The sequence below is a fragment of the Mustela nigripes genome, chromosome 3, assembly GCF_022355385.1.
Source record: "Mustela nigripes isolate SB6536 chromosome 3, MUSNIG.SB6536, whole genome shotgun sequence".
NCBI classification, from domain to species: Eukaryota; Metazoa; Chordata; class Mammalia; order Carnivora; family Mustelidae; genus Mustela; species Mustela nigripes.
This window is the reverse complement of record NC_081559.1, coordinates 167,061,660-167,086,439: the sequence shown is the minus strand read 5'-3', so window position 1 is coordinate 167,086,439 and position 24,780 is coordinate 167,061,660. Positions and strand designations below refer to the sequence as shown.

Below are 24,780 nucleotides of genomic sequence, written 5' to 3'. Positions count from 1 at the left end.
ACTTGCCTGTTAGTTATTAGTTATATACAATAGCAAAGACCTTGCACTACTTCCTATCTCAGAGATAACATGTATAGAATATCAATATTGGGGATAATGCATACATAAAACAACTATCAGAGTTGAATATCTTAGGGGTTCAAGACATGAAAATTTAAATATGAAAATGGATTTAACAACTTAATTTTCTCATTCAGTTGCAACCTCAGCCTCAAATAAATGGCATGTTTAAGATTCATTGCAAAGCTCTACATCTAATTAGTAGAATGTAGGTCACTTAATTAATTATTCCAGAAGAAATACTATTTTAAAGAAAACACAGCTAAATTAAAAAAACAAAAATTCTTCTCACTCTTTGTGATTAAAGTTTGAAATGTTTTTATCTTTTATCTTTTATCTTGAGGTACTAAATCAAACTTCTCGACTTGAAATACAACTGCTAGAGAACTCATTATCAACATACAAGCTAGAGAAGCAGCTTCTTCAACAGACAAATGAAATCCTAAAGATTCATGAGAAAAACAGGTGAGGCTTGTCGTATTCCAATTATTTACATATGTACTTATTTTTATCGTTCATCTCTCTGTCAGCTCTTAAAATATTGAAGTGGTTCATAAAAAGAAAAGAGCTATAGAGACAATTTAATATGATACAAATAATACAGTTGCTTACAGTCTTGAAGTATATGCTTTTTAAAAAACTTTTAACACTAATTTATCTAATATTTAGTTGTTCGAATCCCACCATATCTATAAGAATTGATTCTGAGAATAAATTCACTGACACAAAATATTGACAGTTTTCAGCAGAATGACATCTATAGCAATAAAAAAGAAAAAGTAATCTCCAAAACTCTGTAATTTGAATTGTCACTCTACCTGCCCTTAAGCTTCTACAGAGTTATGAGATTGTTGAATTCAAAGATCTTGCACCAGAGAAACAAATTTTGTTTTTCCCAGAAAATTATTTACCTGTAAAGCTGATTGAGGAGTTGCTCACCAACCCCTTTCCCACATTTAAAGACGTTTACTCTGGATAAAATAAATTTCTTTGTTTAGTTTTATGGATGTGTTTTATGAATCCTCTCAGGTAAGTTAAGTGGGACTTAGAGATCTTGAGATGATATATGGACTATATCATTTTGAAGTCTTGATATTTATGATAGCCAGTTCAGTCAAAGCACTGGCCTCTGTAGGAGAAATGTATTGCTTATTAACTGACCATTGGCTATTGGGATGGCTTGAAGCAGTTCCATTTCTTATACATTATATGGATTTAAAGAGCATTGTGTTGCTAGAAACTAGTTAAATACCTTGTGTCATTGGAACTAGAGTTTCCACCATATTCCAAACCAGGAAGGCATAAAGAGGACTTCTAGTGCTCTTTATAAATGAGGGGAAGAGACTCGGTAGAAGTGAGTGATTTGTCCCAGGTCACACAGCTTGCTAGTGGTACAACTGGGAATATAACCCAGGCTTCCTTCATCCTCGTCTTGCTCTTGGCACTGTAGCACATCATCTCTCAATACTACTATCTGTAACCTAAAAGGATTCCCCAACTTTACACTAAAAGTGGCCCTTAATGACAGCAATTATAATGGAAGCTTTTCCATGAAGAAGATAAACCTGTTGATTTAGAGTCTGAAAGGGGTCATGCATGCTCCATGACTTGTATTTCTAAGTTTTACATTTATTTATCTTTGTACTGTGTCACGGGGTAAACTGTATAACTATAAATAAACTTGACAGGACTTGACCCTGAACTGGTTGCATAATGAAATGTTTTGGAATTGAAAATCCTGCTGAAAAGTACCATTTATCCTACTGCTGTTTCACAGTAACCAGACATGTACATGGTGCAGGTATACTTTACATCAACCATCCCTTGGTTTTCGGATCCCACTATGCTTTAACACTGGTGCTATAAGTGAAGCCCTTTACAGTTATATATTTCAAGATGCTATTGTGAAAGCCCTGTCAAGGAATAAATAAGTAAATATTGTCAACTTTGCCTTATTTTTTAGATTGTTTGTTTTCATAATTACCTAAATAACACACACTTATTGGAGAAAAAGGAGAAAGTAACAAAATTGAACTAAAACTCACAATCCCGTCACATTGAGAAAGCTGCAGGTATCACTGTGTATTATATATAAATATATTTTTTATGGAAAGCTGTGTCATGCTATCCAAACTGTTCTGCAGGCTGCCTTCTTCGGAAATAGATATCATTTCTCATGAATAAATACCCTTCTAATGTCGTTCTGAATAACTGTGTGGCATTTCATTTTAAGGTATAACCTAGAGTGGTTTCAGTCTCTAAGTATGTTGCCACATATGATTTATCTTTTAAAAAGTTGTCAGCATGAATCTACATTCTTCAGTTCTTCCCCTGCTGATATGTGTATTATCTCTTGGTCCACATCTGACACTTGAGCTGTCAGGATACCATAAAAAACCTGGGAGGACTGAAAGGTCTCACTCTTAACTACAAAAACAAATGCTGTCCTTAAGTGTCACTTGTACTCAGCTCGCTCTCTCTCTTTCCCGCCATGTCTGTCTTTCTTTCTCTTTGCCTCCTTCCTTGTTATATTCATTCTTTCTTTTGTTTTCTTTCTTCCTTCTCTTTCTTTTCTTAAAAATATATCCCCTCTACCTTATTTTGTGATTATTTGGGGTTATTTGGTTTTCCATCATAATTCTTGATATGACACCTAGTACCATTTCTACTATGGCATGCCCACCATGAAATTGTTTGTTTGTTTAAGGGAAACTCTTAAAAGATGTTTTAGACAATACTCATGTGTATGGGCAAAAAAACTTGAGGACTGTATTTGTGACTAATTGTATAACAGGTTATTTTAGTTTCTGTTCTGTGGAAAGTGTAAAGCATTCCAACAAAGGGTTTTAATGTAGATTTTTTTTTTTTTTGCACCCATGCTGTTGATTGCTAAATGTAATAGTCTGATCATGACGCTGAATAAATGTGTCTTTAAAAAAAAAAAAAAAAAAAAAAGTTGCTCTGTCTGTTCCAGCGGCAAAGCTGAGCGAAGGTTCACACCCTCAAAAGAGCTCTGTCAAGCAGGTCAAGTAGAGAAGGTTTTTCCATGTGCCATGGCCATTCAGAGGTGTCTCATCCCTAATCCCAGCACATACATGCCTCCTGCTGATGAATTTTTTTCCCTTTATTAAGTTCTAATTTCTAAGGAAAATTCAGGTCTCTGGGTATACAAGTCACAATGCTTATTGCTAGTGGTAATTTTTTCAGACTTCTAACAATTCCCTTTGCCAGAAATACAGGTATTTTACAAAGACTTCAGGGATTTATGTTTCAACTTGAAATTTATCTCTGTGCTTACACTGACAAAAACTTACACGCATCTTACACTTGTCCTCTACACTCCTTTCTTTATTGACGCTCAAGTGTAGCATTACTTCAACAGTGGTTTCTGGGGATATTTTTCAATCAAGATGCTGTATCTCCTGACATTACTGTATCTCTGTAGTTATCTGTGTCTTCCTGTGGAAGGGTCTGATGTGTTTAATGAAGTGTTGGTGGAACATTTATTCTTTAACCAGGCATATTCTTCTATGAACCACTTAGAAAAAAGTGTTTTACTTTATACAGAAAATAAGAATATCCTTTTGTGATGTACAGCATACTTACCCTACTCTTTATTGTTATTGTTTACTTCCATATGTGAAATGGAGTTCAGGAACTCTGCCAAGCACTTTCTAGAGCAACAAAGAAATCCACCCCCACCCCCCGCCCAATAGCATTTAAGTGGATAGAAAGTCAAAGTCAAACACCAAACTGTTTATATATATTTTTAAAGAAGTGTATTGATTATCCCTACCTGTTCCTTAAATGAACCTTAATCCTCCAAATGTAGCAAGAAGCTATTTCTACATTAGGCATCTCTGAAATGTAGGAACAACATGCCTTTAGTTGGCCAGGTCTGGTTTGGATCAGCTAATACACTTTGCAAAGGGGATTATCTAAATTAAGCTTTGCTTCCTCCCCATGGAATGTCAGGGATTGTGTCTGGGTGTGTGACTTACCAGGTTTGAGTATGATGGGGTCTCAGCTGCCAAATCAGTGAGCTGGCCCTTAGTAGGGTCCACCACTTCTTTGGCAGAACAAGGAGGAATATTTTATAGACAGAATTTTATAGACAGGATTATACTCAGTCATGCTGAGAGGTCCTGCTGATTTACATCCTGACAAATTAAATGCATCACTTGCAGGGTTGAAAAAGGATTTTGGGCCTCATTAGATTCACCTCTTTATCCCCTAAATGGCCAAAGGCACAAAGCAAGAATAGGATTAGCAACATTTACTCTACTGTTTGTTTTCCTAACAATCTAGTGGGGGGTGACTCCAAGAAGCTTCCAGTTTGCTTTCTTTAGGAAATGTTTTTTGTTCTTTTTTTTTTCTTTTGTTGGATACTATCCTAATGTCAAAATGGTTTCATTTCTTATCTCAAGGAAGAGCATTTGGAAGTACAAGATCAGTATTTGGCCCACGTAACTGAAATTATCAACCAAGATCTCAAGAAATGGGAAGCATTAATATTTCCCTTGCACATAGGCACTTGGATCACAAAGTGGAACATGTAATTGTCAACTTTTATTAGATTCTTTGAGTATGTTTCCTGCCAGGTCAGCTCAAGACAATAGAAAAAAAGGAGAAGGACAGGGAAAGATGTTATAATGCAAATCCCTTGAGTTGAATCTTTTCATCTAAAAGTTTGGTGAACTGATGAAGGCACCTGCCCATCTCTGACTTAACCCCAGCATTTCCCAAGGTGGGGGCATAGCGGGGTAAAAAAATACTCCAGAAGAAATTCTTCTGCCTCAACAGGGTATACAGGAAGGGAAGTGAGCATCTTACATATACAAAGATGGAACACTTGGGCTTTCCTGACACTTGGGTTGAATATGTAGCATGAAGATTAGGGAAATTTTCAGTAAGGCCATTCAGAGGGAAGTGAAACTACATATGTGATGGCCACTTCAATGTAGTTTTATCAAAACTGTCTGCTACCTGCCTACCTAATACCAGGTAAACATGTATGCCAGGTGCCTTGCATACATTACTGCTAATCCTCCAACCATTCCTGCAGAGTATCTATTCTTATTCCTATTTCATGTATAAAGAAAATGAAATTCACAAAGTTCGAGTTTACTCGTCCATGACTAAAAAGCTAGTTTATGGCAAAATTAGGGTTCTAGTCCATAATGATTCTCTGTCTTAATTATTATAAAAATATTTTTCCAGTGTGATGTAGCCTCAAGATTAATTGATGTGGCTGTCAAGTTATCCTCTTAATACAAACAAACAGAAGTTTGAAGAAAGGGGTCGGCCAGTTGTTTTTGGCCTGTTCCTATATAGATCATTATTTATTCCTGCTAATACTGGGGTAGGAAATATAAACTATTTATTTTACCTTGGGAACTCACTGAGGTTTTTTGACAAGCCTCATCTATCTTCTAGCTGGAGTTTATGGGAAGTTATTAAGTTAATTAATTTTAACTGATCAAAATTTGTGTAATTTCAAGATACTAAATTATACCTTACAAAAAAATTATTATAATGGTATCATAGAAATATTGATTTTTAATACTTAAGATGCCTAAAGAAATGAAAAGTTAAGTCACAGTCATTAAATTAAATTTCTTTTCCACTTAAAAAGTTCTTTACAAAATACTAAAGTGAAATCCTGCTACCTGCTAGCATTAGATTAGGCTATATTATGTTAGTTGTGTATAGTAGGAATAAATTAAAAAGTTTTTAAATTTACAGTACTCTCTTCTATACTTTGAAAATGGAATACCTGCAGACTGATTTAATAGAACGTTTTTTTTTCTCATGTATTTTAAGAATAAATTTAATGGCATATAGCATTTTTAAATTTCAATTTCATTAATCTTAGGATTTTAGACTGGAAAAGATTATGCTGAGTGAAATAAGTCAAACAGAGAATTCCAAATCAAACTAAAAATCCAAGGGTAATCTTATTTTTTCCTTTCCCTGATTCCTCACAACTCACAGTGACCGTTGAGGCTGTCAGTTCCATCTCCTAAATTCTTTCTCAATCTGTCCTGTTCATTTTATTTCCACTATGTCTTAGGTCAAACTCCCATTAATTCTTATCTCAGCCATTGCAGTGACCTCTGTGCTTTGAACCCTGTGTCTCTCAAACTGATCATCCAGAGCTCTGCCAGAGTCTTCTTTTTAAAATGCAAATCAAAGTATTTTTTCACTTTTGTTTAGATCCCTAACACTAATTCAGCCCCACTTTTCAATCTCTTGACAGCATTTGCCTAATCCCCAAATGATTCTCTGTAACTAACTCAAGAAAGTTCAAGTCTTTTAAGCATTGAACACAGTCAGTGATCATTATAATCCTAATTTGGTAGCCTTACTTATACAAGTCTTCTTATATTTTAGAAAGTATAGTCTGATAGCTAAGAACATGAGTTCTGACTCATGTTCAGTTCTGCCTAAAGTTCAGACTGCCTAGGGTTTACTTTTCCCTTATCCTGCTATAACCAGCTCTGCGACTTTGGACAAGTTACTTAAACTCACTGTAATTTGGTTTCCTAATTCCTAAAACTGGGATGATGATAATAGTAGTGCCTGGAGTTTATGTGAGGATTAATTGAGTTACTGCATGTAAAACACTGAGAACAGTGCCCAACACACATAACAAGTGTTTAATCGTGCTAGTTGTTAGTATCACACTGAACACTTGACATTGTTTCAGGCATATTTGATGTTTGACTTGTCTGAAAGGCCCTCTAGTTCTTTATTCAACTGACAAACTCCTGTTCACCCTTCAAAACTCAGTGCAGATGTTAACCTCTCTAAGAACCTTTCTCTGACTCTGCCCAATAGATTTGGTCATTACCAAATGATAATACTGTACGTCTTTGCCCCCATTGTTTTATTTATCCCATCACATTCTAATATGTGTGTGTGCTTCTGAGTGTTCTGTGTATGTTTATGTGTGTTTGTGTGTGTGTGTTTATCTATTTCTCTACTATTGGGCTGTGACCTTCTGGAACACAAAGACTGTGTTTTATTTATCTTTGTCTTCATGCTCCCAGGCACAATTCTCTACACATTGTATATATAGTATTAAGTGCTTTTTGAATGTTGAATGAATGATGAACTGGCAAATGTCCCAGAAGCTCTATCCCAACAAATGTCATTTATCTCTGTATACACACAGACACAGACAACTGAAACATATTTTTTAATGGAAAACACAAACTGCATAGTTTACATGAAATATTATAAATATATTAATTGTTCTTAACATAAATACAATAGAGATGGTGTTTACACTGCCATTCTGTATCCCCAAAAGTGCTCTGCATCACTCCCAAGATTATCAGTTCACATTTTGAATTTCAATTCAATTCAATTGAATTCAATTCAATTCCGCCCAATTAAAAATTTCTAGGTAGCATCTTCCCAGACTATTCTAGACTCATGATCACCTAACACATCTCTGATTAATAAAAAAATAACACAAACTTGATCTAAACATTAAAGTATATAAAAGTATATACAACTGTAGGACAAAGTCTTCTTAATGCCATACTCCTCCATTACCACAACCCCCCGCAGAGAATCATCATTAACAGATAAAGTTTGTTGCTTATTCTTCCAGACGTTTTCTATGAATATACTAAGACATATATCTGTGTAGTGTGTGTATTGTATAGATTATAACTATTCATTACATTTTGGGTTTATTTCTGTTTCATAAAAATTTTTCATGGATATTTTATACATAACTATATACATATATCTCTCATTCCTAGGATTAGATAGACTATAATTTAGAATTTATCAGAATTTTTATGTGATTATTTGTTTTCATACATATTGACAAATTATCTCCAAATTTTATATTTCTCCCCAAGTATCCATGGGCTTTCTAATTTCCCTAAACCTTGCTAACCATTTTATTAATGTTGTCTACTTGAAAAGTTAGGTTGTACATCTTATTTGTGTTTGTTGACCGTTTGAATTTCTTCTTCTGTGACTAGCCTATTCATGGGTGTTTCTCATCTTTCTATTACATTGTTTATCTTTGTTTTATTAACTCATATATACTCTTCAATGTCATATATGCTGCAGATATGCATTTCTGTAGTTTACCATTTATGGTGCAACTTTTTTGTACAAGTATTACATTTTTATGTTTTGAAGTGTATTTTTTTTTCTTTCTGGCTTCCATAGCATACTTAGTTTATTCTTATTTACCCCAAACTATTAAAAAAAAGTATTTGCCAATGTTTACTTGTAGTAATCTATGCTTCTGCTCCACATTTGAATCATAAAACTATTTAGCTATAAATTTTAAATTTGCTGTGTTCAAATTAGAATATCAAAGTATAAATTTAACCCGAAGTTACTATAACCTTGTTTGAAGGGGGAAAAAATGAAGCCCTAAAACCCATATCTGCAACACATGTTGACACCTTACATATTAAAAATAATTAAAAAATGGAAACATCTGTAAGCAGTTTCAGACAGATAAAATTGAGAAGCTTTCTATATTTTCAACATCTTCTTCCTTGTTTAAGGGCTATCTTTACACACATATTGCTTAGGAAACTGTCACCACTGTGAATTCATTGGCTGCTATGTTAAGAACTCTATTGTGGGAAACAATTTGAAAGGGAGAGCTTTTTCTGTGAAAGTTTCAAGATGTGTTCAATGATCTGAAATATTTCCAATAAGATATGTTTGAGGAGGCAGACTGTGAAAATGGGGAAAGAAGTCAACCAAAAACTTCAAATAAGGTTTTGTATATACTCAATTAGAACCTTTTACTGAAGTTCAAGGCCTAGATTATTTTGTTTATTTTATTCTTCATTAAAGTGCACCTCTGCCTCAAACTAGAAGTTAAGTGCCAAAATTCTATGCATGTCTCTTCTCAAAATGTTTCCAGAAAGATGGGAAACAGGAAGTATTTGGAATCCTGTGAGAAATTCTGTCTTCAGATTTCTAACTCCATTTGTGTAGATTTAGGTACACAGTTTTATAAATTGTTGTTCCATGGTACACTAATCCTAAAAGATGCATCATGATAAAAACTGGTTATTTAATGTCAGCTTCCCAAAAACTTAAGAGTGGGACTCTAAATACATGAACACCTGATAAAAAATATATGGAATGCACTCTAGAAAACAGTGCACTGGAGCTTGGAATCAGCATCCGCATTTTGGATTATGTATTTAAGTCTAAACTAAACTTACTGCTGCAGGGCATCATCAGGGAAAATATAACTACTATCTTTGTCTATCTAATTTTAGGATGCTGAAGCTGTAATGTTGTCCTTTAGATCAGCATTTACTTATAGGTCTCTGTATCTAGCTGAGGTGGCTTCTCCCAACTGATCTGGATAGGGAGAATGTAAGAGAACCAATGAAAGACTTCAGGACAAAATGGGATAAAATTACATTTAATGCCAGAGGGGTTAAGACAGAGTGGTGCTTAAGAAAATCTCGATTCAGATTAAAAAAAAAAATTGGCTTGACAAACTGTAAAAGATCAATAGGCTAAAATATTACCAAAGATAAGCTCCCAGAATAACCAGATGGAGAACAATTACTAAGGAGATGTTAAAGTGATTCCTTGCTTCCTGACAGAATATAAATGGGTGGAAGAACAAAGTAGAAGATATATTACACTAAATCAAAGAGGAAAGACTCTCATGCTAGTGTTCATAGCACTGGGTTGTCATGGGCACATTTCTAGACTAACAAGTTAGAAGACATGGCTTTTTATCTTGGTTCTGACACAATGAATGCATGAGTTTTGGACAAGATACTTAGATTCTTATTAAGTGAGGCTTGTGATATCTACTCAGTCTGTATCTCTCTATTGCTTTAAGAATCAAAGGAGATAAGGGCTTTAAAGGACTATGTAATTATGATGACATATTGCAACAAAGTGATTAATGGAGATAACATTTGCATTTTTTCTGGCAAGAAAGTTTTTGATTCAAACCATTTTAGAGTAATGAGAAAGAAGGTCTGACTTCCCAAGTAGATAATAACCAATGGATGAGAAGTATCTAAGGAAAGAGAATAGTTTGCTTGTTTTTTTTTTTAAGTTTTTATTTATTTATTTGACAGAGATAAATCACAAGTGGATGGAGAGGCAGGCAGAGAGAGAGAGAGGGAAGCAGGCTCCCTGCTGAGCAGAGAGCCCGACACGGGACTCGATCCCAGGACCCTGAGATCATGACCTGAGCCGAAGGCAGCGGCTTAACCCACTGAGCCACCCAGGCGCCCTGCTTGTTTTTTTAAGCCAAGTTTGAAGAGAAGATGGAAGTAAGGGATGAGCAATTTTGGAGAAAATGGAAGGGCCAAGAAGAGATCAGTCTTGCCTGAAGAAGTCTAAAAAGTTACGATTAATATAATGGATATATGTTAACATTCCAAACCCTACGAAGTGTCTGTGATGTAGAAGACAGATTTTAATTCTGTGGGTAGTCCCTTCTTTACTTTGCATAAATATCTATTTTAAGATGACAGGCTCTTTGGATTTCTTTTGTTACCTGGTGGTCACAGTGCATTAAATGTTGTTCAGTAAATTATGAAAATTAATGGTCTTTTCATCATGTTAAGTGCATATTCCTTTTACTCGGAACATGCAGACTTTTCTTCTGTAAGCCAGTACCAAGGTGTTTCCCTTGACATCAGGGAATTCTTTGATCATCTTTAAATTCTCAGCTCTTTCCAAATTATTCTGAAAACTAAACTAAGCAAACAAGCAAAATCCCTTTATTGACATCACAGTAGCAGCTGTGTTTAAGCATATACCCTCTTGAACAGGGAGTACATCAAAGAAGTGGAAAAACATTGGTTTAAAATATTTTTTTTAAATAGCATTATATCTGAAACAAAAGTTTCTTAAAGCTGCTATTGTTTTATTTGAGGTTGTTCATTCAAAATAAATTCTTAAAGTAGAAATGGTATTTTATATTTTACATTGTGCTAAGAACACTATTGGCACTTAGCAAGTAATAAATACGAGTTATAGCTATAGCATGGTATTTTCTAAATCAGAATGTTACCTAGTGATGAGGAAAACTGAAAGGCCAGTGCTCATCTTTTTGTAGAAACAAATTGATAAATCAGATTTCTGTCCAGCATTATATGACTATTTCACCCTAATTTTGATCTTTACAATATTATCATTTTAACAGTTAATTCTAAGTTTTCTTGGAAGTATACTATAACTCTTGTGAATTTAAAAGAGGTGTTTTTGTAAATTAACTGACTTATTTTATGGGTATCTTACATCTGATCATTAGGAGGAAAAACAAAAAAATCAAAAAGTAAACTGAGAATGAGCTAAGGCATCAGTTGTGGTTAGTTCTCAGATCCAAAGGCCAACAATTACAAGACACAGAGAAAACCTGTTCTGACTCCATAGCAAGTGCACTAATCATTTAACCAGTGGTTGGATAAACTTTTTAACTGAGAAGGGCTTTTTCTGTTTGTTTTGTTTATTTTTTAACCTCTAACTTCAGCAGGAAATTATTGACACAGAAGAAAACACTAAAAGATGGTGAATTGCACCTACTCTTTACAGATGTTGTCTCTTATCATACTCTGACTTCCGTGCCTAAGATTTTCGTTTCCAAAAGATGGCTTCAGAAATTAGATAGCCATCACAAATTTCTCTAATCGCTCTACCTAGGTTCTATCCAAATTGACCTTGCTTAACAATCAGGGCAGGTCTTCTTTCATTATTGGTGTCCCACAGAGTGAGAGCAAGCCAAAGTAGAGGCATGGCTTCTGTTATCTTGTACAAGTCACAGAGCTGCCCCTGACAGGTCTCAGTGGAAATGAGAAATGGGAATCTGGACACGCCACGCAAGGTGTTGTAAATTAGTAAGGTAACATGAATAGAAGCATCCCAGTGTTTTTCAGGTGTGGTTCAACAGTCAACTTTCTTGCCATATTCTGAGCCACATTTTCTTGAGGACAGGTTGGTTGGCAAAGATCCAGAATGCTCATGGGCGGTTCTCTGCACACTTCTTAATCTGTGTAAAGGACAATCAGATATTCCAGCTCGTCCCCCAGTAAGTCAGATAGGAAAATTTGGCTCTTCTAACATGCTCTATTTTATGATTTAAGTATTAAATTTAAAATATTCCCTGGAGTCCCCTCATGACAAACTTAAAGGGATGATTCAGTGCTATATTTCTCCAAGGTAAATTAAGTGCCCAGTCTGGTATGTTACATTTGAATAACACCTTGTAAACTAAGGACTGGTTGAACCTTCTGAAAATGGAATTGAGGAAACTGAATCAGGCTTTCCTCTGAGGAATCTTAGTATATTATACACTCTATAAAATGTAAATACTTTTTATTTACAGTCAGTTGCTAGGATCCAAGAGTGCTTCTGCATCCCCTATCAATTTTAATGTGCAATATGCAAGGGGAGTATCTTCTGAAGAGTTGTGAGAAAAGGAAGGTTCTCAGCTGAAGATTACATCACCCTGAGCAAAATCCCATGTCTTTTTGTAAGACCACACCACCAGCCTGTGGTCTTCCTGTGCAGAACCATCTGTGCACTGATATGGAAGCTTGTGGTGCAGTTAGGCCTCATTCTGAAACTTAGGTTGAGAGACAAAGTAAGCGATAGTTATGATACAAGATCAGCCATCAGAAATGCCAAGAAATCTAATTTTCTGTGATTTTGCATAGCTTACTTTTTGGTCCTGTGGGTTATGCTTCAGTATACTATTAACTGACCCCACAGAACTATTGTGAAATTTAATCACTGTTAATGTTTTGAGAATCCCAAATGAATGCAACATACATTTAAAAAAAATAGTCTTTATGTTATGTTTGTATTTTTCCTGGACTATGCTATCAGTTTCTTACTGGACCTATTTCCTTAATGAAAGTTATATTATAACTTTTACAGACTCAAATTATTTGGGTCCAAGTCAGCTACCTTGGATATGAAATGTACCCCATGAAAAAAAATTATGTTTAGGAAATAAATATTACTCTGACACCAAATGTTCTAATTATTCTTTATTTGATATGTTATATATGTAACTCCTATATTAATATATGTATTAAATAATCATATAAATTATAATTATAATGTTATAATATATAATGTATAATATATACATTATAACATGTATATTAGGGTGTGTTATGTATATATTCTGAAATTATGACATAATATATATTTACATTGTAACATACTAACTAAAATTTCTAACTCTAAATGAACTCAGGATCTAGTTGAGTCATATATTTCTGTATAGCATTTTTTAAATAGTCTTGTCTTTATTTTCTTGTAGTTTATTAGAACATAAAATCTTAGAAATGGAGGGAAAGCACAAGGAAGAGTTGGACACCTTAAAAGAAGAGAGAGAGAATCTTCAAATCTTGGTTACTCGTCAAACATATATAATCCAGGAGCTGGAGAAACAATTGAACAGGGCCACTAACAATAATAGTGTCCTTCAGAAGCAGCAGTTGGAGCTGATGGATACAGTACACAACCTTGTCAACCTTTGCACTAAAGAAGGTGGTAAGAATTTCTTCAATTTGGTATAGTAGATATTTTATTTAACATGCAGAAAGTAAATATTCAATACTACTTTCTAGATTGTATTGATTGTTGCATAAGAGCAGCAAAATAACTTTATTCTTAGAGGCATTGCATGAAGTTTGTACTCACAGTTTTCTCATGTTTTTAATGTCAGAGAATGTATTCATAAGCTTGAATTTGTGAATTCACAATATCTTTCTAAAAGAACTTTCTGGTTTCTTCTCTCTTGCTTGCTCTTTGTAGCCTTAGATAAAACCTGCAATACTGTCATGGATAAATATTTGATGTTATGATATTAGGCATTTTAATATAGAAGACAGAAATTAACCAGTTAAAGATTAATTCAGAGTCCTGGGAGAGTTTCAGTAAGATTCCTGTTTTAAAACTAATATTAATTATTTCTTTTGTAGAGGGAGAGAAGGAAGAGTTGGTTACAGAGAAAAGGAGATATAGAAGCTCCCAATAACTATTATAAAGGAGAAAGAATCTTTGATATTAAAAGTCTTTATAAAGATCACTTATGTTTAGTCCTGTGTGGAGAGGACCTAACCAGGGCATCCAGACATATTTATTCTGGACTGTCGTGGTGACAGTGGAAAAATACATGTTTTTAAAATTCTAGTATAGATAACATACAGTGTTATATTAGTTTCAGGTGTTGGAAATTCAAATTTTTAACATGACTAGAATATCTGGAGCCACTTAACCACTGAAAATATTGTAGGTCCCTGTCTCTTTAGAAGATATTTATCCATCTGCCCATTCCCACCCAACAATTATTGAATGAGTGCCCCTGCAAACACTTGTCCACTTCAAGTAGATTGTCTCCCTAGCCTCTGGAGAGCTCTTCAAAGTTTGGAGCTTAAAGGCGTCTTCTGTAGTTCCGGTCACTAATCAACCTTTCTCTGAGTGAGGATGCAATGAACATAAATTGTGATGAGTGAAAGAGAGCACCATTTACGTCTGAAAGCTATGGTTGTCTCTAAGCTGTGGTTTATGTGACCATTCATGCGGTGGTTCCATGTGCATATGCAATATACATACCACAGAGGCTTCTTTAATAATGGACTTGAAGTCTATAAAAAATGAGCTCAATTCCATTCTTTCATGTATAGATATGAGTATAGATGATAATTCTATACGAAGTGATCTTGTTTTAAAGACATTTCACATTTTTCTATTACACTCCATTACCTTGAGTTATATCTTCTTTAGTCTAAACAAGTCCTTAATATACTTTGTAAAGAATATTTTTTAAACAGTAAGTTCCCAGAGCTCCATTTGGGTGTGCTCCGAAATGTGATTGGGAAGGAAAAAACCTGCTAATCAGTCAGCGCCTGCCAAAACCTTGGGTTAGAGTCCACTGGAAGGAAAGCTTGGTATGATTTTGCCAGAGAATTTTAATGGAGCTCATGAGTATTTAGAAATTAAGTATTAATATGAGACATATCTATTCTCATATTGAACTGAATACATTAGGGGGAACATTGAAAACACATTTTTCTTATCATCTTTAGACTTAAAGCACATGGAGTTGAGTATTTCTTTTTTCTTTTTTTTTCCTTCATGATGTTAGAAATCAAGCCCTGGTGATTCTCACAGAGCTCATATGTCTGCCTACTTATCATAATTTCACTTCTTCTCTGAATATTTGTCCAATAAATATGTCTATAAACTTTTAGAGGCAGAGGTGGGAGTGACTGCAAAAGGAAAATTCTTGGCTAGGTTTGGAATTTGGGTGCAATAGCAGGCAACCAAACATCTGTTTAAGAAACATTTATTGAACAATTATGAACCTGATAGATGCTACCCATAAGTAACATCTCAGGGTATGTGAAAAGTAACTGTGTCTCTTTTGTGATATAGTCTATCCAAAACAAACAAAAATAAGAGAGACAAATTGTCTAATACTTCAGGCCTCTTGATATTTCTTTTTAATGATACAATCCTAAAATAAATTCCGATTTAATTGCAGGACTTGTGATCATCATGTTAAGTCTATTACCCCATTTTCCAGTGGGTTCCGTGCTCTCATAACCATAGGTTTTATTTGCTTCTTGTGAATTGTTGTTTTCTTTAATTCTATAGTTATTATTCTGACCAAATATTTGATCACTTAAGGACTCACAAAAGACACAAGAATAGAAAATTCCTCTTACTAAGGTTTCCATCAAGATTTTAATTCTCTGCATATCTTCATTTTCACTGGTGTCATAGTCTTTAGTTATGGTGAATTTGAAATTTTAAATAACTCATACCATAATATGGCTTAAAATCAGTTACTAAAATGAACTTATTTCATCCTAATTCTAAAACATATAAGTAAAACATTTTCCTACTTTTGTGACTAAAACTCATTTATTAAATGGATTTATTATTGATCAAGAGGTTTATGCAAATATCTCTTATATTTAAATTTATGCAAAGATGCCTAAAATCAATATACCACAATAAGTGCATCAGTTTTTTTTTTAAATATGTATTTTAAGAACTCCAAGAGTAATCTTCTAAAATATTTTCCAAAATCTTCATGAGCTATGTTACAATACAAAAGCCAAAAATGTTTAATTGTTTAATGTTTAATTTAATTTAACATTAAGCATCCTCCATTTCCAACTTGACCCAATCACTTACGGAGACAGTCTGAATGTAACACTACAAAGTAACACTACAAAGAGAAAAGATTTTTTAGTGAGTTTTCTCTGTTACCAGCAATATAATTTAACCTTTATGAAGCTGTTTCATCATTTTATAAAGTCAGGATAATTGTGTCTACTTCTCAGTGACAGGGAAAGGATTAAATTAGGTACTGCCTATAAAAGCAAGCAACACATGACATAATTGACTCGTTAAACTCTAGTTCCTTCTTTCTCCTCCAAGTGACTAGTTTCAATTAAACACAAATTTATTAAGTGTTTTCTATAAGCAAACTTTCTTTCATGGAAAGTGTCTGAAGACAAGGCTCAAGAGTGTTTAATTGTGGACAATCATCCAAGCAGTTTCTTTTAGCCTCAGTTTTCTTATCTAAAGTGGGATCATAATACATGCCTGATGAGTTTGTAGTAAATTAAAAGAAGTTTTTATAAAACATATAGCGTCAGTGCCTACCATAGTAAATGCTGAAAAAATTGTAGTTAATTTACTTTTATGCCTTCTAAAGTGTTTATAACTTACTAATGTTACATGATAAAAGAATTCCCACAAGTGTTAGCTGGAAATTTATCCTTTCTCTAACGTGTGTTTGGTCCAGGAATTGTAAACCATCTTTGCATGTAGGGATTATTTCTGTTTAGTTTCACAGAACTTTTCCTACTAAAATATCTAATGTCATAAGATATATTTAAAGCTAAGTACAATTTTTAATAAACACACTTTCTAAATAATTGACCAACCTGTCCTCTTTTCCAAACAGGAAGTAGTGGTGTTTTAGACAAATAATCATTTCAAACTGAATTGCATCCATTTTGTGAGGCTCCTGGGTAACACAATTTTTTGGTCTAACCTTTGTCTGCAAATATTAGGCCACACTTATTCTTAGAAACATTACCCACTAAAAAAATATTGCCCTCAATGTTATCATAGTGTCAAAATTTAGCTGTTTGCTTCATTTTTATGGCAATTTACAATTATTGCTGGAATTAAATAGTTTATATTGATAATGGCATGGATACAAGGCATGGAATTCTTCCAAGAAGGATAATCAGGTACTGTGACCATCAGACATTCACCAGTCATCTTTATGTTCAGAGGCGATGAAGCCATCACCACATACATTGAACACACATGAGGCAAACATCATATTATGTGATCAAGAATTTAATTAGTAACAAAGCATTAAAAAAGAAGAAACACAATAATATTTAGCTTCCACTCTCTACCATAGGCTGGTTTTCTTACTGTCTAAATCACCTTGGAACATACTTCTGCTATACCAAGGTATGACTAATAAATTTATCCATTCATTCAAAAATAGTTATACAACAACTGTTCTGTTTCATATTCTCTTCTGGGGGATAATAATATTCATCCATTTTTATTTAACAAATATTTCTTGAGTTCTGGTAATATAGCAGATGGAGTTCAGGCCACTGGGTAGAGAGAGAAGTTGTATATTAGTTTGTAGCTTCAAGGAAACTGGAACTTGGTGGGCAGAGAGACAGATAAATACACAATTATATTTCATATTTTGTATTTTGCTACATGTGAAGCTAAGATGCCAGGGCACTAGTAAAATACAGAAGACAAATATTAAAAGAATGGCAGGGACAGGATGAGGGCAAAATACATCATCTGCCATCCTCTTAAGGATTTTGTTGAATGCTTGCTATAATTCAGGCATTGTTTAAGCTTTATGTGTATTAACTTAGTCCCAACAATAACAATATGAGGTAAATACTATGGCTAGTCCCATTTTATAAATTCTACAGAGAACTTGAGTAATTTGCCCAAGGTTATACATAGCTGATAAAAGTTGATCCATAATTAAAACATAGACAGGATGCTTCTAATGGGATAATAATGGCTAAGCCTTCAAAATGAAGAAAGTGGAGGATACTCCAGACAGCTCAGAGAATATGTATATTTGCCAGGAGTCATGGCAGGGCGTGGGATATACCTAAATGCATAGCCTAAGTCTCAGAATTAAAACCAGGAGAACCGTAGAAGATGGAGTTAGAGAGGTAAACTGAAGGAGACCAAGGAAGTTGCATTTTTATCTGAAAGCAAACAGTAAGGCGTCCTGTCAATGTATGAGGACCATACCGACATTTGCATTTTAGGAAAAAATTGCCCCAGTCACAATGTAGAAAGAATGTACTGGAAATTTGATAAGCTTGGAAGCAGAGGGACCAGATGGGTGTTTTGCCATTATTATTTAAATATTAGCAAATACTTGAGAGTAAAAAGCCAGTCTTCTGAGCCCTTTGCACATATTAACTCATTCAGTTCTAATAACAACTCTGTAAGCTGGGTGCTCTCATTAGCTTCCTGTGACAGAGAAGGAAACTAAGCATAGAGAAGTAAATCATTTGCAAATACCACACTGCTAGCAAATGAGCAAGGTGAGATTTGAACCCAGAATCTGATTCTGGAGTCTGTACATTATCCACTGTACTATGATGGGGAGGGAAGGTAGAGTTGGTGGTGGTTTTCATCTGATTCTCGAAAGGATCTCCTAGGAGAGAAATAATGAGGTTGGGACCAAAGAGGGATAAATAAAAAGGCAGATACAGGGAAATTTCATGAACTAAGAGAATTAAAATCAACAAGAAATAATGACCTATTAGAAAGTGAGTCAAATATAACTCTTAATTTTCTGGATTCAGTAACTGAGGGGATATTGATGACATTACTTAAAATCACCAACATTTAAAATTAATCAGGTTTAAGTGGGAAAGATAATGAGTAGTTTGGGGCATATTGATTGAGGTGACAATGGGAAAATTCAAATCTGGAAGTCAGAGAAATAGGAATTTGTAATTCAAGAGTGAAATCTGGAGGACCACGTGCATTGTTGTGTCCTCAGAGGAGACAAGTGGTAAATCCAGGAGCAAATGAAATGAATTGGAAGTGCATATAAAGCAGTGACTCAGCGATTGGGGGTTATCTATTTGAGAATCTGATAAAAACTAGCCTACCTTTCCTTCTCGCTTAGTGCAAACACTCAGGCACAGGTTTATGTGCAATTTCAGAGAATTTACATACTAAGATTATGAACCCATTTAAAAATAATAAGAATGTAAAATCCAAGAAAGAAAATTGAGAGTTCTTTATGGGATAGTTTAAAGGAGACTGGAAACAAAACAGAATTAGGAGGAAAAACCAGTAGTAAGAAGTGTTACAGCATAGAGAAAAAACTTCTATGAAACATCTAATCTCCATGGCAATAAGCAGAAAGGAAAAAAAAAAAAAGAGAGAGAAAGAGAGAGAGAGAGGAAGGGAGGGAGGGAGGAAGGAAAAAAGAAAGAGAAAACTTCTTTTACATCATCGGAAAAATGTAATGACTGATAATATAAATTTTTAAGTGATCTAAATTATTTGGTTGAAAATGTCTTTCCCAGGGGCTGATGGCAGTGGTATGGAACTTCTGATCATTATTTTCAGTCCTCTGGCCTTCTGAAAAGGGGAAATGAGGCATTTGTTTCTTTCCCAGTGCTGAGGAGACATTTGGTTCTGTTCTCAGAATAATTCTACCATCTGAAAGGAATTTACCTCCCGTGCAGTGTCTATTGAGTTTGTGAAGTAAATCATTCAGTCAAGGGATGAGATAGTTTGAACTCCTGGAAGTCCCTTGAGTTAAGAATGATTCTAAAAACATCACAAGCAATGGGAGGAAATTAAAACTTTTTGAATGTCACTTATATAAACATTGATAAAAATAGAATATATCATTTTCATTGACTGAGTAAAATATTTGGGTTTTCGTTGACTACTTGTAATGCACAATTTAACATTAGGTAGAAAGAGAAAGAAAAATACAGGAAGTCATCTGCTGCACAGTACAGTGAGCACTTGTTCCCATTTAATGAGGGAAATGCTTTATCTTGACAGAAAATTATATGTCAAACATTTACAATTTCCTTAAAACGAACCACACTTTCTAGCACTTCCTTTCATAAAACCCAATGGTTTTTTTAGGGGAAAGTGACTGTTTATTTTTGGAAATGGTATATTTCTTCTTTTTGATGGAGCATGTTATCTGCCTTTTGAAAAGTTATAATTTCTGTAAAAAAATTGTGTGAATAGCAGATAGCCAAACTAATGATAACAAAATAAGAAATAGTATAGTCTTTAACCTCTCCCATGAATTATTTCTAAGCCACATCTTTTGGGAGATTTGAAACTTTGTGGTTAATCTCTTTTGGAATTTGAGTTTCAGTTTAGGAAACTAAACTATCTGAAAAGGGATATCTCCTGCTTCTAGCTGGGCCTGGAAGTTACCAGGTAAAAGGCCGCAAAAAAAAAAAAAAAAGAACAAAAAAGAAAAGAAAGAAAGAAAAAGGGTTGCATTTCTGTGAGCAAATTCCATTTCTTTTTCTCTTGTGCTTTCATGGTCTGGTTGGTTAAAGCAAAGAAGCACAAAATATTTTTAATACAATTTCAAGTAAGTCATTTCCTAGACACATCCACACTCAAGTTGAACTGAAGATATATTTTCTAAGTCCAAGGACATAATGAAACACTGATTACTTACAGATAAGCTCTGCTACTTTACACTGAGTTCAAATGACACCTCTAATTCCTTGAAGGGAAAGCAAGAAAAAAAACACATTTCATTAATCTTATTCAATTATTTATGCATCACATCAACCATAAACCCTCATGAAATGTCTTCTACTTTTTGGGAGAAAAATGAAACAAAACCTGAGAAATTTTATAATCATACAGTTAGGCTTAAATACATATAATAATGCTGATTTTTAACATTTTTCTCAAAGTTGATTATAAAGAACCTTTAAAACTATTTTCTATTAGGAATCACCATTTATTTTCAATTAAAGAGTATCAACATCATAACTAAAGACACTGGAATCTCAACCTACCATTGGCTTAGATGTTCACATTCTGAGTGGGACCAGCTCCAGTAAGGAATCACATTAAGATGTGATCTACTAAGAACAAGTTACCTTTTTAATGAATTTATGATGAAATTAAATTATTAAATGAAATACCATTTAAGCCATACCTCTTTTAATTGCATTTTTCTATTGTGTCTTTGCATATATCCATAATTATTTTTAGGTAAGAACATTCTGTTTTCATAGCCACATGAGTTCCTTTAAAGTAGTGAATTTGAACTTTGGGTTTAATTTTAAGTGGAGATTTGGTTCTAAAGGAAGTTTGACCAGTTGTTTTGGCCTCATGTACACATACTTACAAATGCACAAAAAACTTCTATGAAACATCTAATTCAAGAGTGAAATCTGGATGACCACCTGCATTGTTGTGTCCTCAGAGGATACAAGTGGTAAATCTTGGCCATAATTAATTCTCCAGCTCATCACCCTAAAGCTAAGACCTAGACTGAGATGTCACCTAATCAGCATCTTGGGACAACTATGACATATGCCATCTAGAGGGCAAGGCCTGTTGGTCTAGCAGGAATAGGAATCAAGGGCATCTGAGTTCTAGTCCCAGGCTGTTTAACATAAAACTACCGCACACCTTAGAGTTTGTCTGGTGTCCTAGACAAATCCATACATTTTATGACTCATCAATCATTCCATCTCTTCTCTTCATTTTGTATCACTTCTAATGACTAGGAAATCCCCAAGTTCAGATGAACCTCAGCATAATAATCAAGTGTTATTCTTCAAAATTTTTACCACATATTTTACCACAAGATTAAGAATCAAAGTGACATACCTATGGTGACAGACTTTATTTATTTAAAACTTCAAAATGAATGTTTTGGTTTTGGTTGGGGGCTTTTGGGAGTTTGAGGGTTTTTTGGTTTGTTTTTTGGGTTTTTTGGTCAGTTTTGAAAAGCATCTGGCAACAGCTTTCCATTTATATCATTGCCCAAGGACTTTCATTTCATTTTTAATGGCTTTTGCTGAAATCAATTATTTGTCTACTTACAACGAAGCACAAAATATACCTTTTGAGCTTTCCCACAAACATGGGAAATCTTTTGTTCAAAATCAATATATTCCAGTCAGGCCAAAACATATTACATGGGAAATTAACACACATGAAACACCTGAAATATTTTTGTTAATGAAATGACCTTCTGAACAAATGGCAAGGGTCATGTAACACTCATAACTGCCCATCAGGGTGTCCAAAAGGAAAACACGAAAATAAATTTTGTGAAAAATGAGTATTACTTGATTAAACAAAGGTTATATGTAAATCCATTTTCAACTTTCAATTCTTTTTTGGCATCCTTTGTTGCTTTAAGTGTAATATGTATTAAATATACATTCAGTTATATATATGAGTCATTTCACCTTAGAGGAGCACTGGAAATTTTATTTGAATACACTAATCAAACTAAAGTGGAGTTATGTAAAATTACATGATGTTTCATTATGCTACACTAAAAAAAATAGCTTAAAATTAGTAATCTACTAATGGAGTTTGTTGCACGTGCACATAGATTTAACAGTTTATGTACCTTATACATACGTCTCACTATTACTAAAAGTGTATACTCCTTAAATTATATATATGGGTCATATATTCTCCAGATAATTAAAATGTATCTCTTTAAATAGTAAAATGTTAAGAAAATTTAAAAATACTGAGATAGTATGTTTTCTGCATTGTTTTTATCTTCTTTTCCAGAAAGGAAGATTGAATAAAATTGAAGCTTTTTGTAATACTTTAATTCACTATCCTCAACATGACTTAATTTGCATCAGAATACTACAATGCCTTTGAAAAAATATATGATTTATCCCTTATATCTGCCCCAACTGTTCTCATTTCTTATTTTTGTCTACTTCTAAGATTACTGTCTCCTCCTCACACACACAAAAAAACCTTTTGATTATCATTTTGTTGTTGTTGTTGTCTTCATGCCCATTCTAAAGGTGAACCCACACACACACACACACACACACACACACTTCCACGCAAATACCCACACATATGTTCACCCCCCCTACTCCCACCAGCACTTCCTCTAAACTTGTAGCTTCAGCATATAGTCCAGAGGCTGGGATGTCAAATAATTAGGCTTGTGAGAATATTACCCATGATTAATGAGGACAAATTTTGGTCAGCATGATATTTAGGATGTATTCAGTAAGAAATCCAATATAGCTGCTCAGACATCTCTTATTTCCTAATGCTCTGTTAGCTTTTGAAGTTGCAGGCCACCAGTGCTCCACATTTCTGCTGAGAGTTCCCACCTCAGATAATTCTGCTGTCTGTGGCTCTCATCTATCCTCAACATTTTTCTTCTTTATCTTTTCTAACCCCTGTCACTCTTCCAATACTTCCTGCTTCTGAAAGAAGAGGTCGTAACCATTCTGAATTAAGACCTGTCCTGATTCACCCAAGACCCTGGGTATGACCTTGTCATCTGAGATAAGTATTGCTGGGGACTCTGTGACAGATGAGTCATTGGAGTCCTGTTTGGATTTGACTTCACTCCAGGGACCAGTAAGAAATAGTTAAGATTCTTGGCTTTATAGGCAAAAGAGTTCCAGCACTTAGACATTTTGGTGAAGTTAGAAAGCATCTCCGAACCTCCAATTCCTCATATATACAATATATTGATAACAATATTTCATAAGGTATTTGTGAGGACTATATGAAACAAGGCATATATAACATACTTGGCTCACAAAATTCTGAGTTGAACACATGGTAAGTGTGCTAATTTCTAATGCTGACTGTGCCAATTGATTTTATTATGATCATAATTATTATAGTTCCACCAAGAAGATAATGGGTAGTTAATATTTTAAGTATCATGTATAAACTATGGTCACACAAAGAACAGTTCCTTTTACAAAAATTTAATGAAAGTAATAATGTAGCAAGCAAATGATTTTTAACTGGGGTTAGGGGGACTATGGGGAAAAGAATAGTAGATCTTTAAAAAAAGAAGCTTTTAGCTACTTACCCAAAGACTTCAGATTTAAGGTATTTACAAATAGAATATGTGTTTTTCTACTGTGATACAGCAATCTGCATTATTTTATATATAATACATATATACACATTAACATATATATGTACAAATATGTTACATCAAACTGTATATAGTTGCCCTTTTTGTAGGTTAAAAACAATCATGCTGAGATATCAATCCCTAGATGTTCAGTTCAAATGCATATGTTTTATATGAAATAAAATACCAACTTTGAAATTTTCATGTATTTATATAGTTACGTATTTTGTGTATTTTATGTATTTATATAGTTATACATATGTAATATGTATTTATAAAGTCATTGGTGAATCTCCCTCACTCTCATTCTTACACACATAATCTAAAATGAATATTGCCTATAAACCTTTTAATTTTCCACACTCATGACATCCAAGGCATTGCCTTTTCCACTTTTAAAAGTCCTTTCAAATAAATTAGGAATCTAGGGAGTGTCTTCAAATGGCTTTTCCATGAGATGCCCACACATGTGGCTGAAAAGTATAGAATCTTATCAGGTGTTTGCTTGTTTGCACTTTATCAGATATGATGACTTACTTATC

The 24,780-nt window shown here is 34.0% G+C and overlaps 1 protein-coding gene across 2 annotated transcripts in view; it reads left to right on the top strand.

Annotated features, from left to right (window-relative positions):
* Window positions 1-24,780, top strand: part of ANGPT1 (angiopoietin 1) — a 251,353-nt gene that overhangs the window by 156,377 nt on the left and 70,196 nt on the right. The window contains exons 3-4 of one of the 2 annotated variants that reach the window (XM_059395044.1): window positions 404-525; window positions 13,361-13,593. In XM_059395044.1, coding sequence (XP_059251027.1) covers window positions 404-525; window positions 13,361-13,593 — 355 coding nt within the window. The remainder of the gene's footprint in view (window positions 1-403; window positions 526-13,360; window positions 13,594-24,780) is intronic. The other variant, XM_059395045.1, reaches the window with a different exon arrangement.